At 37.2% G+C, this 18,596-nt stretch overlaps 1 protein-coding gene across 3 annotated transcripts in view; it reads left to right on the top strand.

Annotated features, from left to right (window-relative positions):
• The window catches only part of ATG2B (autophagy related 2B), a 48,074-nt gene extending 38,622 nt beyond the window's left edge, over positions 1-9,452 (top strand). For 2 of the 3 annotated variants that reach the window (XM_075713257.1, XM_075713258.1), the window contains exons 34-42: positions 213-314; positions 1,912-1,990; positions 2,852-3,056; positions 4,022-4,091; positions 5,048-5,130; positions 5,587-5,708; positions 5,895-6,049; positions 7,108-7,257; positions 8,066-9,452. In XM_075713257.1, the coding sequence (XP_075569372.1) occupies positions 213-314; positions 1,912-1,990; positions 2,852-3,056; positions 4,022-4,091; positions 5,048-5,130; positions 5,587-5,708; positions 5,895-6,049; positions 7,108-7,257; positions 8,066-8,296 (1,197 nt within the window). In that variant the 3' untranslated portion in view covers positions 8,297-9,452. Of the gene's footprint in view, positions 1-212; positions 315-1,911; positions 1,991-2,851; positions 3,057-4,021; positions 4,092-5,047; positions 5,131-5,586; positions 5,709-5,894; positions 6,050-7,107; positions 7,258-8,065 lie in introns of those variants that run through there. The other variant, XM_075713259.1, reaches the window with a different exon arrangement.
• Positions 9,453-18,596: the final 9,144 nt, after the last annotated feature.

Raw genomic sequence — 18,596 nt, 5'->3', positions numbered from 1 at the left:
TTTATGAATTTGGTTTTGTTGGGCATTTCTTATTTTAATTTTCTTTTTTATAACATCCATAGTAAGTTACTTATTCAACGCTAGCTTTATAATTGGTAAGTGGAATCAGATTAGTACAGAGGTTTTGCAGAAAATGTTTTTCCTAGGTAGTGTTCTGACATTTAATAATTATGAATGTTACTACTTTTATTTATCTTGTTGCTTTTTCTCAGTTAACAGTTAAAGCATTACATGTCCGCCCAGAGTCTGGCAGATCCCCGCAGGAATGTTGTTTACGTGTTTCACTAATGCCACTTCGCCTCAATATTGACCAGGTTGGTTGTGCCAATGCAAAACAATAAAATACATGTTTATTTATTTAACGATACTGGGTTTTTTACCAGATACTTGTAACCATCATACACGTTTTATGGGGTGGTTTTCTTGGTTTGATGCTTTTTTTTATTCATGATCAATCACACATATCTTTGGATCTCTGCTGCTCTGTTTATATCCATGTTAGAACTTGCCCTCTGCTTCAGCTATTACAGTTACTAGCCTTTTTTTTTTTTAATTTAAAAACTAAGAATATCTATAGACCTGGCTGTTTTCTCAATAATACCAGTTTACCTCCTGAGAATTCTGATGATCTCTAACGTTTTTAAATCATGGCTTTTAAAAAGCATGTGCCTATTCTTGAATGATCTTGCTTTGTTTGTTCATGAAGTGGCTTTGGTGTTTTTAATTGAAAAAAAGTTAATCATTAACCCGGAAGCTGTTTGCAATGTTTTAGTCAAGGACACTCAACACTTGAGGGCTGCTGATATGTTCTGAAGGCTTTGGTCTCACTATGACTGCAGTGGCATGAAGAACAGAAATGGGAGAAACTGTTTTACTTTCTTTAGGAAGTCTTTGTGCAAAGTATTTTTCATATACTCAATAAACAGTTGGGGTTTTTTTTCTACACCAGTGAGGAAGCTACATATGTTTGTGCACTCAAATTTAAGTGCAGTTATTACCCTTTATTGCAGCATTTCTTGCATAATTTTTCATCTGCAGAGAGATGTGGGGGTTTTTCAAGAGTTTAGGAGTTCCATACCTACCTTCTGTTTCCCTTAACATACATTAGAGACCAGGTTTTCATTTTACTGTTAGAAAAATTGAACTCTGTATAGTTTGTAATAATTTCATATAGAAAAATAGCAGGGAAATACTGCAATCTAGTGAGGAAATATGTTCCCTCTTGCTTACTTTTCTAAGTCTTTTATCCCATAAACAAAATTCACCTTTACAACTTCTGCAGAATTAACCACAGCTTCCTTGGAAGCACAGGGCTGCATGCAGTCATGTTACAAATTCTTGTTATTACTACTTAAGCTGTCTGCTTATCAGTTGGAAACAAAAAAAGGAAAACAAAGTCCAGATGTCATTAATTATAGGATGAACAAGGCACCCGCATGATGCATCTGATTGACAAGACATTAACAGCAGAGGTATTAATGACTTTTAATGAAGTAGTGGTGAGATCTGATCTGGAATAGTTTGTCTGACATTGGCAGTATTAGGGATGAATATAAACTATACTTGAATTCCCTTTTGTTGGAAATCAGAGAAAAGTTTATAGCCATTAAAATACTTGGGTTCTGGAACAGTCTCCAAAATGAGAGTAGATGATAAACAACCCTGGAGTTTTAAGACAGAGCTAGATATGTTATGAAATCATACTATATGTAGCAGGGGGCAATGACCAAGAGGGTCGTTCTGGTTTCTGTCCTAGATTTCTATGTGGCTTCTACACTTGTTAAAGGATCAAAAAGAAGAAATGTGTTTTGACTCATATCCATGTAGAAATAAAGAGCTGGAATAGTAGATAATATTTTTTAGAGAATTGGGTATTTTTTTAACTTGATTGTATTTTATTTTTTACATTAGGATGCCTTGTTTTTCCTGAAGGATTTTTTTACTAGCCTCTCTACAGAAGTAGAGCTTTTAGTTACTCCGGATCCTGAAGGTATACTTTTCAAAAATCTAATATGAAAGTGCCTCTTCTTTCTCCTTTAAGGTGTATACATGTCTATAAATTCACATGTGAATGTTGTGTGTGTAACAGAACTTATGTTCGTGACCAAACCTCAACATTAGTAACCAACTTGTTAGAACATGGGGCATTTGGATATTTTAGTTTTGTATTTTATAAATACCAACAGAGGTCTTCAACACCTGGGATCTCCATTGTATAAAATGGAGCATATTTAATAAGAACTTTGGAAAAAATGGAGGACTGTGTATGTGATATTAGGAGTTGTTATTAGATAAAACAAATACATTATTTAATATACTCTCTTATGCCAGAGTTGTCTGTCCAATAGCATGAAGTTGTGTAACCCCTAGAGAAAGGAGTTCTGTAATCCCAGAGTTCAAGATTATAAATAAGCAGTACAATGTATGTATGTATGCAGTTAAAGCAGTACTTCTAATCAACCATACCATCTGATGCAAAAAGGAGTATATATTGAAAAGCATATTTCCTCTGTTAACTATATTTGTGAGTTTCTTAGTAGCTATATTTTACCTGTTTCTGTTGAGAAGTCATACTGAAATGCATAGGTAATGAAGTACTCTGCAGTACTGCCATTAAAACTAGCTGGATTATTTATGCTGATGCACAAACCTCAACTTAGGCTTCTTATAATAATTTCTGTTGATAACTAAGGCATTATCTTAATAAGAGAATATAAATATTGTCCTGCTAGTATTTCCTACTAATAAGTATTAGATCTTACTAAGGACACAGTAATTGTATAAACACCATCTTTTTGTAATCACTGTGAAAAATATGAGTCAGTTTACTGTGTATAACTTCTTATCTTAGTTAAAAAGTCTCCTGGTGCTGAAGTTACGTGTAGTTTGCCCAGACATGTCAGCAGCCTTAAGGATCCAAGTCCGGTCATTTCTTTCTCATCACACAAGCAAGCAAATGAAAATGGTAGCATTGATTCTATGGATGCAGTTAATGGAGATGATCATCATTTTTCACAAGAAGTGACATCATACAGTGATCAGCCAGTATTTTTCAGGTAAACTTTAGTTACAAAATTTCCAGTGACACACAGCTGTTCTGCTGAATGTCTTAAGAAAGTGTGATGATAAACTATTCAGACCTTATGACAAGGTGCATTTTTTTGTTTGTTATTGACTGATTGTGGAAATCGGATGTATTTGTTTCTGTCACTGGAAGGTAACTAATTTTTTATTAACTCTTGCACACTACTGTGCACAAGAAAATAAAATTAATTAAACCTCTGCCATGTATAGAACCAGTAATGAAATGTTTTACAAATAAATAAAAAGAGCAGTCTTTGTACTTCTATGTCTAACAATATAAATTAGATCTAATATAACCAGAGATGAGAGCATATAAAGGAAAAGGATATCATGGGAGAGGTACAAGATTAACATATCACAAGAGAAACTCTAATGCAGTCCTGACTGGGAAGTGATTATAAAAATTTCAGCTTGTTAAGCAGAAGTTTTTTCTTGTGTATTCAGATCATAAGTGCCTCTAACACCAGATGTGTACTTTGGTAAGCAGTGCAGAGCCAAATTATGAGAGAATGACTGTAGTTCTATTTCATCACATACATCATCAACAGAATTTTTTAATCAGTTCCAGCTGCAGGGCTAAATTTTGCCCACAGAACCATCATTAGCCATACTTTTTTTTTGTTAACTGAAATTCATGCTGTGAAAATTGAGGGAAGATACTCACCTGCAGGACTAGTAGCACTTTTGCAGGACAGCTAAATTTATTATAAATGCTAACCTTGACTAGATGTTAATAAACCAAGAAAAGCTGATTTTGCCATTGTATTTTGTACACTTATTCTGAAGAACTAACACGGTAGCTAGAGGATTTATGGGTTACAGAAAAGGGTATGGCATCCTATTCCAGGAGGATGGGAAACCATGGGTTTCTTTTTGGAAGGATAGTTTTATTTCCTTTTCATGTTTCTCACTGTAAAATTTCCTTTGTATATCCCAGAGAATTTCGGTTTACATCAGAAGTTCCAATACGGCTTGATTACCATGGGAAACATGTATCAATGGATCAGGTTTGTGTATAATACTAATGCTGTAGAACAAAAAATTGATGTTGTTTTGGGTTTTTTTTCCCCCATGAGTTGGGGTATTTTTATGCTTCCTACTCAGTATTGATGGGATCTTGAGAAATGTAGAACACTTCCCCCCCCGCTTTCCTTCTTTTCTTCATTTTGATAAAGCTTAACCTTGTTTCACTCTTAATTCAAAAACTAGGGGGTGGATCCTCCAGGTATGATTAACTCAGAGTGAGACTTGAAAGTCACATTTATGAACTCATTGGCTGGAAATCTTTCTACACAGCTGTGGTGCCCCTCAAAGGATGATACCACTATCTGATGCCAGAATTGTGCATTTTATTTTCTTCCTCATTAATGCCAGAATAAAGTTGGGTTTTTTCCCACTTTGTTTCCTTCCCTTGCAGTCTAGTAATGTATGGGCTTCAGTGGCAATGGCAGATCTAATACAGATTAAAAAAATGCTCATAGTTCTTTGTAAAATGTGTTGGTTATCATACTGAGTTTACAGAGCAGACCTCAGAAACTCCCGTTTGCACAACCAGATTTGTACTCTGTCATAGCAAATCAGTAAGAAAATGTGGACAAGTAAAAGCAGCAACTTCTTGAATTTGCACTGCTGCCAGAAAAATCAAAACATGAAATAGCAGTTTTAGAATGCCTGGAACATATAAATGCCAGACCTATGTGTACATAACTTTTAATATCTTAATATTTCTGAAGAAGCCCTCTTGTATCCAGATGTTCTTCTTAGGGTAGCTGATTAAGGCAGATTCCATCTTTTGCAAGTTTTCATGTAACATAATTCATAGCACTGTAACAAGTAGCATTTGAGAGACTGGGAGAGAATCAGTTTAGACAGAAACACCTGCAATAAGAGTTGAGATGATGAAATTATTTCTCACCTATAGATTGTACAAGATGAGTAAACTCACAAATGATTTTCCTTACAGGGGACACTAGCTGGGATTCTTATTGGGCTTGCTCAGTTAAACTGCTCAGAATTAAAGCTGAAGAGACTTTGTTACAGACATGGGTAAGTTTATTGAATTGTAGAACAACATTGGTATTGCAAATTGAACAAGTTTATGGTGCATAACTGAACGTAGCAAGAAAAAGCAAATTCTCTGATAAGATACACTTTTTGACTACAAATAATTCTAGTTTTTGTCAAATATATAGCGTTCAAGAAGAACATCTATTTTCAGGACAGTATTTAATATATGTAATAGTCTCAGTGCTAAACTTGTTTAATTTTAGTTGTATGTTTACTTCCTATTGAACTGGATGTGATTATGCAGTCTTGAACTTCTGTTTTTTGAAGCACATACACATGAAATGCTTGGCTTAGCCAACAGCAACAAAAGATGACACTTGAAAAGAGCTTTCCTTTTGTTTAAATGACATCTTTGTTAACGTCAATGAATAATGCATTTATCTTATTGGGAATTGTATGTTTTTAAAAAAATATTAATAATTTTATTTACTTCAGTTTATTAGGTGTGGATAAATTGTTCTCCTATGCCATCAGTGAATGGCTTAATGATATAAAGAAAAACCAGCTACCAGGAATTTTGGGAGGAGTAGGGCCTATGCATTCACTAGTGCAGTTAGGTAAGTTAATTCTTCTTTCTGTTCAGACACACATGGCAGTTGTTTTAAACAAACAAACAAACAAAACTCAACAAAAAAACCCAAAAAACCACACAAACAATGTTGATACTTGTTTTCACTTCCTCTCAAGGCATTCTGCTTATCTAAGAGAACTTCCTAACCATGGTGTTCTGTCTTCATTTTCAGTCCAAGGTCTGAAAGACTTGGTGTGGTTACCAATAGAGCAGTACCGAAAGGATGGCCGTATTGTAAGAGGCTTTCAAAGAGGAGCAGCTTCTTTTGGTACTTCGACTGCAATGGCAGCATTGGAGCTAACAAACAGAATGGTTCAGACTATACAGGTATAGTGTCTTGCTTCTGGAGTTAGATGTAAAATGAGAAGTGTTGCTAGTAAGTGCTCTTTTGTTAAGCTAATATCTTAATGCTATATATTTAAGGTTGGGACCATGTCTTTAAAAAAAAAAAAAGAAAAAGGCATCTGTATAAACAGGAAAGCAGAGACTGGGCAAAGCTTGCAGCAGTCTGTTAGGTGGCATCAAATGCAGTGCTTAGAAAATGGTGCTAAAATATTGCTGAACACCCAAGCTGTTACATGTTTCTTAATGTCTTTAATGTATTACAGTGTACAGTTTAATGCTAAAATACTCAGCTGCACTAAAAAAATCACTGATACCGAGAAAGACAATTTCTTCGCATACGTGTATTTTCCAATAATAGATTCTTAACGTTTTAAAATATCAGCTTATCTGTGCTTATTAAAAAAAAACAACCCAAAACAAACATCCCCCCCCCAATCAACGAACAACAAAAAAATGCTGCAAAACCAATACTAATTGTGTTGATATACAAGAAGTCTATAAAGCTTTCTGGATTTAACCCTAAAGTAATCTTGGATTTAAAGTATTAATAAATTTATGTTCCTTAATATAAAATACGTAATGAAAATACACTTCTACCACGTAATTTTGCAAAAATTGTAGATGTGCCCAGGTTTGAACATATATAGTTTAAAAAAGAAAAGAATGGTGTTATCCACATGAGTGGAATTATGTGCATGCTTGTGTGTTGGTAAGAAAAATGTACTGTTGATCAAATGTTTCAGTTTCTATCTTGAGCATTTTGTGCAGATTAGTGGATGGCTTTGAAGAAATGGCAGTTGGGGGGGGAAAAACCCTACCAAAACCTGCAGCATTCATTGTTTCAGTATGGAACTTAATGCATAGTTACAGCTGCAAACATTCCAAAAGTTCTTGTACAAAACATTAATGTGATGTAAATTAATATTATTTGTGGAATTAATTGGTTTTTATTTCAATTATGCCACCCTGTTAGTAGTTTAAATTTGTGATCGGATGCTATAAGACTTCTTACATATTTTGCATTTGGTCCTGATCTTCAGGCAGCTGCAGAAACTGCATATGACATGGTATCACCAGGGCCTACTTTTATTGAAGCAAAAAAGATCAAACGATTCCCTCGCCATCGTTTAGCTCACCAGCCAGTAGACCTACGGGAAGGTGTAGCCAAAGCATACAGTGTAGTAAAAGAGGTGAGTGCAAAAGTAATTGTCCTTAACCAAACTTCAGAATTATTTCCTAAGACAGCAAATAAAATATCAGATGTTAGTTTTAGCTGACCAAGTGAAGAAGAGAATTTAAGTTTTAAACAAGACTGTCTTCATCAGTAATCTTAAGCCAACAGAAACCTTGCGTGGAAAAATCAGAGAAGCAGAAATAAACTAAGATGTTATGCAGATAAGCGTGAGTAGTACTTCAGTGTTCTACAGCTGTGAGGGTTTACAGTTACTCTGAGACATGTAATCCTGATTTCCCACCCCATGTCATCTGTCCTTCCCTTCCCGCCCCCCACCGCTTTCCCCTGTTAATTCTGAGGTTGTCAGAGTTTAAGCGTAATGCTGGCTTTAAAACAAGTGAAAGCACTCTTTACCATGACAGTGTATTAAAAATTAGAATGCTGACCTGTTTTTGTTGTACTTTTTGTATTGTAATTTTAGTTAGTCGCACCTGATACTGTGTCTAGGAAGTTCAGTCTCAGCTGGGGAGTTTTCAGGGAATTCTGTCACTTTTAAATAACTCACAGTAGCCCACAGCTTCTTCCCTTATGCACAAAGAAGTGCCACCAGAAGTTACATGAAATATTTTAATCTGTGTGTTCATAGTAGTGTTATTTTAAGCCTCACTAGAAGAACTAAATCGTACTTGTATCAGTATAGTTGTACTACAGTTATAATACAAATCACAAAGAAAATAAATGCTGAGCAGTTTAAGTTTCCCTTAAAATTAGGAGAGGTTGCTTTTTCTTTTTCAGTGTAACTAATTTCGGTTAATTTCTTGAAGGGGATTACGGACACAGCCCAAACCATCTATGAGACTGCTGCTCGTGAGCATGAAAACAGAGGAGTAACTGGAGCAGTAGGAGGAGTCCTCCGCCAAATTCCACCAACTGTGGTGAAACCTTTCATTGTTGCAACAGAGGCAACCTCAAATGTTCTAGGTGGAATGAGAAACCAGATCAGGCCAGATGTGCGTCAAGAAGAGTCTCAGAAGTGGCGCCTAGGGGAGGATTGAGATTATAAATCTGGCCCAGCAGGTAGGTAGCAAGGCTGGAAATGCAGAAGATTGTCCCGTTGGCAGCTTTAGATGGAGCTCTTTGTTTTGTCATGCTCATCTCAGGAACAAATGAGGTTTCAACTATTATTAGCAAAACATCCAACCAAAAATATTTATGAAGTGAAAAGCAAAATTGGTACTTGCTTATGCTGTGTGTTACCAATACATTTGGTAGATAGTGCCAAACATAGCAAAGCATGCGCTGCCAACTCAGAGACATGCTTGCTCTATTCCGTTTACCATATTTTTCTTGGTAGATTTAACATCTGAAGCAGTAGCCTGTATGGTGAAACTAAGTGTGTTTTCTGAGCATAGTCAAAGAACTGTCTTCAACAAAGGGCTCTGCAGATGCTCCTCACAGACTAAAGGATAAAAGCTTTCATTTTGGACATGAGACATGAAGATATATAATATGGAAGCAGATAAGGTAGTATCTTAGTGGTCATAAGCATCGCTTGTAGCGTGGCACTTATAGCAAGGGCAAGCTCGATAACCATTCAGAATTTAGATTCAGTGTTGATACACCTATGAACAGGATTTGTTCCTAAATGTTAAATACCTACTTTTGTGGGTCTTTGAAGAACCTGAATGTTGCAGAAATGTTCTGTTGTGTTGCACTTTAAAGGATATGGCCTGTATATTGTGCTTTTTTTATAGTGTGAATAAAATGTAATGTGCATTATCCTTTATGTGGTTTAGAAACACAAATTATTGAAAAGAGCATCATTTGATGATGATCCTACAGAAAAGTGTCTTAAATTTGTTTAAACTACTCATTATATGTAAAACCACTTTTGTCTTCTGTTACACTAATTACAATGCTAAAAATAACTATTCTTCAGGAAAACATCAGTTAAATATTATTGTGGCCAACAATTCTTTGTAAGAATGAGAAATCCTAAGTAAAGTAAAACCAAATTATTTCATAATTTCATAGTTAAAATTCTATACAGACTTCATTTTAATAATCTACTTTTATTTAAAGTTCATGTTGTTGCAAATTTGCTGCTCTCAAGATATTTCTGATTTAAATTGTGCGTTGTCAGTTATTTGACAATGGGGGCCATTTAATTTGAACTGGGGATGGGTGAGAGGATTTAAAAAAAAAAAAAACCCAAAACCCAACCCACAACAAAACTTCAAAAATCGAAGTTGGTACTGACGTTATTTACAGTTTAATAGGTGACCAGGGTCTCCACAGAGCTTTATTAAGCAACTGACATTGTGCCCTTTCTGGGCAGTTAAAAGGCTCAGCACTAGCTGTGCAGGAATAGATTTTTTTCCATGTATTAGCAAAAACTGGAGGATAAAAAGGAAAGGCTATTCTGAATAGAAAAATACTGATTTTGAATTTCAGCAACTTACACTCTGGCTAGTCATCCGCAGGGTTAAGGGTCATGAGGAAGTAGTTTCCCTTTCTTTTATTTAATACCCGCCACTAGCAAAAACTTCGCTGATGGGCCTTACAGGACAAATAGGAGTGTATGAAGGAAAATAGTTACTGCTTGTTCTTCTTGATATTATACTAGCTATTCCTGAACACCAAAGAATCTGGCTGGAGGGTAAATGATTTGAAAACATCCCCTCTGCTGGGAAGACTTCTGCAGTCTGCTTTATTATTTTTCATAAAACAAAACTCCGGTTACAAACAAATTCTTGCATTGGGTGACAGGTGATAGTACAAAGTTTTGTTTTCATTCACTGGAATCATCTAAGTTGCGGTATGCTTTGAAGACCTGGTTATTTCAGTTAAATGACTTGCCGTAAGCACAGGGAGATGCTTTTGACAGGATGAATACCTGCAGATTTAATGACATGAAATATTTTCTGATGTACAAATACTTGCTGCAGTTCATACTTCTGTCCAGTAATTAGAGAGCTCTGCTTTAGTGAGAGCTTCAAAGCTTAAGCATTTTGCACAGGACTGAGTTCCATGTTTGCAATTTGGCACCTCCTGAATGCCTTCTGAAGAAGTGGTGATGAGTCAATGCAAGTAAGTAGCAATGCGTCATTTTCATTGGCAGTTACCATACTATGTAATTTCGGCTGGTCCAGTTAATTGGACTATACTGTAACAGTATAAATCTACGTATTTTCTTCCTTTCTTAGATGGCTGAAAAAGAGCCGTCGCATTTCGGTGTTCATTTCATTCTCAGTTCTGTCATGAACTGATTGTACTGCAATGCAATTAGAATATATTTTTATATGAGGGCATGCTGTCAAGGTAAAACATTTTTATAGAGTGTCTCTCATTGTCAGCAATACAGAGTGTACAAATTTATTAAACTTCACTTTTCACTGTGTAAACCCTTGCATTTACTGCTTGCACTTTATTGAGCCTTTTCAGTGAAATGGACTTAAATTTTTTCCAACATTTTATTTTTACAAGCAGTTTCTTAATTTTTGGATGTATATTCTGCATTGTTTTTCAGTTGTAACATGATCTTGCAGTGTTTGAAATGTTAAAAAAAAAAAAAAAAACAAACCACCCCCAAAGCCCCCCAAAACACAGAATTCGTCAAACTAGTCTTTACATTAGGTCCTTGTTTCCAAATGTGACGTGTAAGGAATGGCTTGTGTTTTAAATCAAAAAGTATGTATCATGTATGAGAAGGGATATACTGTATGACTGCTCAATGCTGTAAGAGTTTTGAGGCACTTAAAAATACGCAAATGAGATTTGACTCTGGACATATTTCCTGGAAATGGAAGCCTGTGGATACATTACTGTATTCTCTGTTAGCATGAGGAGATCTCAAAAAATATTGTTGTACTTGAATTTTCCACTGAAATCAGTTGGCTATAGATACTAGCACTTTTCATATTTGTAGTGGGTGTAAACTGGCACAGTGCATGTTAATGTTCAAATTCTCTAATGTTGAACTAACACTACTACTGCTACTTAGTCCGATGCTGTCCTGACAGACAGAACTGACATCCTGGGTTTTCTTAAACATCCTGGCACTTCAGGTAATGTGATGATGAGTGCCTGGGAAGTACCTGAAAAAAGACAACCATCTTTTGAAAAAAACTAAACAAAACCCATGCTTCCTAAGAATCTTAGCAGTGACCGAGAGCAACAAATCATCACATCCATGCAAAGGCAGCTTCCATTTTCTTTGCAATATCAGTTCACAGTTCCTAAATACTGAGCTTTTCAGCAATGCAGTGTATCCTATGCATACTTGCATACTGATAAGTGTTAGGTCAGTCACCAGTGAGTTCATATGTGCTTAAGGGATGCATTTGGTTCTATTTTCTCATGAAGTGGTTGACTGTGAACATCCATTGCTTGCTTTCATTTACAGTTGCTTAACTGAGTTGCCAAGAAAGGTTTCTTAATAAACCAAAAAAGCTGTTAAACAGCTATGAACAAGACACTCCTGCTGAACGCGATCCATATACCTGCAAATGTGATACTGATTTTACTTTAAATATTGAAATGTATGCATTTGGTAAAACAGTGAACTCTAAGAATTTGTTTAGAGTAGTTAAATACTTCTAAATCTTTTAAATATCCTGAATGTCACACCAATATAAGCAGTCAGAAAAGGTGTGGGTATTTATGTCAGTTTGGATCCCTAGTGTGCATAGTTCTCACAGTCTCCAGGCCTCATGATTTAAGCTTCTGACAACTGTTTTAAGTTGCTCTACATGCTGAACCTTGTTTACAATTAAAAAAATAGATACTACAAATTAAGTACATAAATACAAATCATGCATTTGTACTGGATTTCTTAACAGTAAGGTAGCCTAGACAGAAACACAGCAATTTGTGTGTGTGTTTGTGTATATTTTTTACATTTTTGCATTTATAGTGGTGGTGTGGTATTATTTGTATATAGTTTGCTAGTGTAAAGAGTATAATCTCATTAAATAGAAACCACTGTTGAAGGGAATTGACTATTTCAACTTGAGTTATTTTGCTTAAAGTTCTTGTCCCCTCAGTTTGTCTTTGAGAATTATTTTTGACCATAATTTATATGGCACCAAAAGTGTATATTTTAGCTTATTAAAATGCTGAAAGGCCTGAGTGCAAATAGGTTGTCCTGTTAAATATGTTTAATGGAAAACCCACAAATTTGTAACAATACATAAATAAATATCTTAATTTGTTCCTTGAGTTGGTTTTCTCTACCTATGAATACAACTAATACAGAAAACAGTCTCCCAAAATAACAGAAGTTAACTGTTAAAGCTTTCTACCTACCTGGCTCTATACAGCTGTACCTCAAAAATTAAAAAAAAATTTATACTGAAAAAAAAAAGCTTTAAACTTGCACGGAGGTCGAAAGCTAGGAAATAAATTAACCTGGCTGATACAACTTTAACATGCTTCTGTTGTGCATCAGCAAAGCACTCTTTAACTGTATGATCACATACTGTGTATCCCATAGGGCCATTGACACATTTAATTACTGAGTATGTATTTTTTACCTCCACATTTAGTGGAGATTTTGAAGCATTATTAGCTTCCAAACCCTGTGGAGAATGCAAAACAATTAATTCCCTTCAGGATGCTCATAAGATGCACACTTCACAGGCATTTAGTTAGAAGCATCTGAGAAGGGATTTTAGAAGGCTGAGTACTGGGTAGTTTCAAACACTGGTGGCAGTGCCAGATCCCTGAATGATGAGAGACATGACAGGTGTAAATAATTTTCTACTGTGTTTTGTAATGTTTTATGGCTTGGGGGGGGGGGGGGGGGAAGTCACTGTATAATGCCTGGGTAGCTATTCTGTCTAAGAGTAACCCTTCATTTGAGATGGAAGCTGGCTCCCACCCTGTGCAGCTCCCCCTCCTCTCTCTTTTTTTAAGCAAGACCTCATGTGAATTAACTTCCCATTTCAGTATTTTTATTTAAAAGCTCTTAACTTTATTCCTTTATTTAAGGAAGTTCTGTATAAGCAGAATGAGAGCAAGAGGGGTTTTTTCTTTGCAAGGTGGACGAGTTTCTTCTCAGCTTTTCTAAACATTGCTCATGAAAGTGATCAAAGATATTTCAATAAATGCTGTGCTGAAGGGAAATACAGACCACAGAGGATAAATGGGGAAGAGCTTGGAATTAGTTGTTGATCATTCCAAGAAAGGATGAAAAATTACAGGAATTTATTTCACTTGTACCCAGTGTTCTGTGTCGTAGATCAAAAGTGATAAAGTTACAAACTCTTCTGATTTGCAGTCTGTGCTTCCCTGGATTTTTGAGACTCGTCTGTCGCTTGTAAGAAAACAATTGTATAAAAACTACTAGTAGGTGTTTGTGGTTCTCTGAATTTGTCTGCCGTAATTCCAGCTTGTATCCACAAAACTTGTGTCTGCGTGGCCAGAATACCAGGCTTCATTTTCCTCAGATGAGCCCAAGGGAGATGACACAGGATGGCACAAGTTGGGATTGCAAACCAAGGAAAGTGTCAAAGATCTATTTCTCTTTGCGATACCAAGGCATACCAAGGATACTCCTGATGTCTCCAGGTTAGTCCCAAGAGCAGAGGAAACTGAGACTCCACAGCCTGTGACACTCCCGCTAACTGAGAATTTATGGGAAGCCACAAGTATGATGTACTCACCTGGAACAACATTAATTGGTGTCCTTGAACTGCATTCTTAATTGTGGACGACCCAGGCTGAAGGGTTCCTGTTTGGGTTTTTTTTTTTTTTTTTCTTTGCTTCTTTCCTGTTAGTGATTTCTGTTAATAACCTTTCAAACGTGATATTAAGTGATTTTTTTTTTTCCTGCTAATTCATATTTCTAGCAAATAGTGGCTTAAGCCATCTGATACTATCATAGATGATAAAAGACTGCATAAAGCTGCCTTTTTGTGGCAGATAAACTGAGTTTTCAAAGCTATTTTGTTCTGAAGTGGAGTGATTAGTTGAAAGTAGAATTTACTGAAGGGCAACAGTGAAGTATTTATGGCCCCACAGGCAAGGAAACAAGTCAAGCTCCTTAGAAGCTTGTCATGAGGATTTGTGAGATGAGTATATGTAGTGTAATTCTGTTCCCAGGCTCTCATCTGTGTATCTAATTATTTGCTCTGTAGTTTATTTCATTCTGTATTAGGAGTGTGAGCGTCAAATTTGGCTCTTGCAGGCCAAGAGTGGAAGCCTCCAGGGAGGAGAAGAGGTGCGTACCTCTATAAGCGGGAGGAAAAGTTGCTTCAGTTTTGGGGATATGGGCTACCTGTGCCTCAGCACAGAACTCAATAAAACGGGACTTGGTCCATTGTAGCTCACGGGCACAAACATAAAGTGAGTAACAGTACTCAGCAGCTCTCAGCTAGTGAGTAACAGTACTCAGCAGCTCTCAGCTGTCTCGATAAGAAAGCTTTAACTTTCACCTTTAGACTTCAACACGTGGCAGTTGTTTGGTACTGAAGATTTGCTGGTGGCTCCAACAACTCCATGAATCTCACAGCACTTCTTTCCTTTCTTCATCTCATCTCTTCTGTCTGCTCAGTTTGAAAATGCTTCCTACTGTGTGTACAACACAGTCTGAGGGAGGCTTATGGCTCTTTGTGAGTTAAAGGAGTTGTGAGTTTGAAGGTGTTTGACAGGACCGTGCTGTTCATTGTAACACTGGCAGTTCTTGGCCAAATGGCAGGTCAAGGGACTGGAAAAGGTGCAGGCATGGTGTGCTGAACCATAAAAGAAGAAACACCGCAGGGTGTGCTGTGAGAGTGTTTTTAAGACCATGGCATGGGTATTGCTAGGTATGCGTTTTGCTGGGACCAGTATTGTACAGATCTGGATCCGCTGCAGCTGATGGAAAGCCAGAGAGCACCTGGACCTGGCAGTGGTAGATACATACATGTGGGTATATGTGTGTGTGACAGATGTCTGCGTAAACACTTGGTACTGTGGATGAAAAGGTAATAGAAAAGCAAAGTACATGACGGGGTGGAAACAGTAGTGCTCAACTGCATGAACAGGTTCTTTATGCAGATACAAGATTTTAGGAAACAATTCTTGGTATCATGTCTCTTTAGTAAAGTTTAACAAATCTGAAAAGTTTCCTGGAATTATTCAATAAAATAAAATGCTTCCCTGTGTACTCAGTGCCAGAAGTGTCTTTTAGAGCACTAAAGGTACTTATTTTCAGCTTGAGGCTTTCAGTGGTGCTCTTGAGTTCTGTTTTCTCTTGGCCTTTCAGAGCTGTTTAGTACCTTGTTGTAACTGTTTGCTCTTTTTGTTCTTTTCCGTGGCACTTCTGCCTCTTGAGTGCTTACTTTCCTCAGAACAGTCAGCAGGCCAAACGCAGCAGATGTAAATGAGGGGGGAGCAGTTACACCGATTCCATTGGAGGCAAACCCTCTTACCTGATAGCTGATTTTTGTTCACACCAGCCAAAAGTGTTGTCCCAGGGCACGGCTTTCTATTTCTACTGCTCTTCTTTCCTAAGAGCTGTAACTTAATACTATGTAGCCCCTTTTTCCTTTTCCTGACCAGAGGTGATGCCCCTCCAGGTAAATTTGTTAATACAATGAAGTTTGACAATTTGTTCAAAAAGAAAAATGACCTCCAAATTTGAGATCTGTTGATACGGGGTAGTAAACTGGCCCCTGCCTCTTCGCAATATCCCACGGACACTGCAGAAATGACAGGAGGATGCGATTACAAAGGAGCATGTCCCACTACATCAACCATTAATGCCTCTGCATCATTGCCCTAAGCCTCTCGTATCATTTAATGCAAAGATCCACACTGACATTAAGAGAGAAAGTTTTCAAATGCAATTTTCATCATAACCATCTTTCCTTGTTGTTCTTGGCCTGAATTTTTACTGATGCTGCTTCCTATTAAGCGTGAAGCCCCAAGAATAGTTTTTAACAGATATTTGTGAAGATGCAGAAAAAGCCAGTAAGGATGATGAATAAAGATGAGCAGTATTTTTATTTCTCCCACCCCTGAGCTTTGCTGGTAAGTGCTCTTGTGTCTGAATTACTTGATAAATACCGCTACTCTCGGGGGCAATCACTTGAATTTAAACTTGCCATGCAACCAGAAGGAAGAAAAAGTAGACTTTTCAGATTGACAACGGAGACTTGAAAAATGTTAGGTTGCTTGGTTTTGGGGTTGTTTTTTTTTTTTCCCCACAACATATTTTAGGAGTAGCTGTCCAAACAGGTCCACTGAGGCCCTCTTTGTGTTGCTGAGTAATAGCTCTTAATACTTGTTGCTTTTGCAAAACTCATCTCTGCAGCAAAGTTAATACAGGGAAAGGACAGTTAAGTGAGTTCTTCTGCCCTCCAGAGCTGAGGAGGAACGCAATGTGTGTAAGCATCCAGCTGTCCTGAGGAAGGATGGAGATGTTTGTTTCCAAAACACAGTGTCTTTCTCTGTTGGTAGGAAAACGGAGCCTCTCTGAGCTTCCCCTGTGTTTCGGGAACGAGCCCTGACCGGAGCCCTGACCGATCCCTGCAGTGAGTCCCGGGCCAGGGCCAGCGGGTGTGGGGACTGACAAGCACAGGTCTTCCTTCCTATCTGTGACACACGAGTATCGTCCCCTTTCTTTTTCTAAGGAGATATTTCAGCCAAGTTGTGATGCCAGTCAGGGAAGGTCTAAACTGTCGGAAAAAGCTAAGCAAAACAGCATCTCTGTACACCATGGTTTTACTGTAAAATCCCAATTGAAGAAACATTACCTCCTGGTTTCGTCCTACTCTTGCTTAAAAACATAAAATCTGTTTTCCGTCTGCATTTTACACCCTGGGCTGAGCCTGCTGCAACATGCTGTGGTGCTGGGACTCCGATTTTGCACAGCTGTCCATGGGAGGCAGGTGGCAGGCTGCTCGTACCTATTCTTGTGTTCTCAGCTGCTGAAAAACCCTCTAAAAGCATATAGCAGAACTGCAAAATGAAACTGTGTCCCTTACTATTTATAGCAAGGGTAAAGCGAGAGTTCGAGGAGAACTGAAAGAGAACACTCCTTCAAATTCTTTACTTTTTGACAATTGAAGGACCTGCTTAAAGTAGGGCAAAGAACGGAGCATTTTAACAGTTTTGTTAGTCTCCAGGGGAACTTCCACATGGCTTAGTCTGTTTGCTTTGCTGAAAGCCATTTCCTTCTTCAGGTCACTTTTCTATTTAAGATCAAATCCACTGTGTTAGGTTCCAAGCAGCAAGAATTTGCATTCCTCAGACCATTCAAAATCCTGAATTTCTCTACAAAGTGTTTCCAGAAATATCAGCTGTCACTATAATGCAAAAATGTTTGAAATGTATTTTCAGAATAGCTCTTGTTTACATAAAAACTGGCAACTAATATTGTCTTCTATAAATCAAACTTCATCCCATGTATCAATTGTGGGATAGAAACTATCTGTGTAGAGGACAGCACCTAAGTTCTACTGGCCCAGGACACAGAAGGTGCTGGATAATCACAATCAAGATCTATGGTTGATGCCAAGGGCAATTTTAGGTGTTATCATATGTACTTCTAGCTGGGCAAATTTACATCCTTATATGGATTATAATTGTGACTATGATAGTAATATTCCAGGAAGTCAAGATATATGTGAAAAAACAATAGACATTGCACTTTCTGCAATGATTAAAGGAAATGTTTTATAAGGCTTAGCAATAATTTCCCCAAATTTTCTAATTTTGAGAGGGGAATTTTCCAGCTGTTCATAATGAAATGCTGGGGTTAAGCCTTCAGAAGAAACCAATCATACTGGCAGGAAATACTAACAAGAAAGTGGCTGCTACAGAAGAAAATAAAGCATATTAGTATTAGCCATGGTCATTGACAGAGACCAGGGAAAGTCACAGCAAATTAAGTAGTGCTGTTTTCCAAGCCATCCACAAGTGAAGTGATGCATCTTAATGTAACCAAGGCCACATTAATCACCGACAATACATTAGCTCCTCTCTCAACAGAGGAAATGATTAAGGCTTATTTAGAAAATACATATGTATCTACATGGCCTCTCAAAGAATAGTGATAATTGCTTTGTATTGCAATGTTTAAAATAGTTACATGCATTGTTTAGAATGAAGAGACTCTGAAAACTGCATTAAGAATATCTGAAAATCGAAAAATTGTATTACAGTCAAATAACTTGAATCATAACAGCATAGTGTCATGTAAACTTTAGGAGACATTATTCTGTCCATTAACGGAACACGTCAACATGATGTATTTTATCTGAAAAGCTTGTGTGCCGTTTGGACAGCTAAGGACATGGCTTTCCTTAGTAAATTCAGTTCCCTGAAGAGGAGACTTGGCCAGGGAGGTAAGATGGTGGAAATGGGATG

This window comes from Pelecanus crispus, chromosome 6, assembly GCF_030463565.1.
Source record: "Pelecanus crispus isolate bPelCri1 chromosome 6, bPelCri1.pri, whole genome shotgun sequence".
Taxonomy (NCBI): domain Eukaryota; kingdom Metazoa; phylum Chordata; class Aves; order Pelecaniformes; family Pelecanidae; genus Pelecanus; species Pelecanus crispus.
Note: the sequence above shows the minus strand (reverse complement) of the source record. Positions and strands in the feature narration are given on the sequence as shown.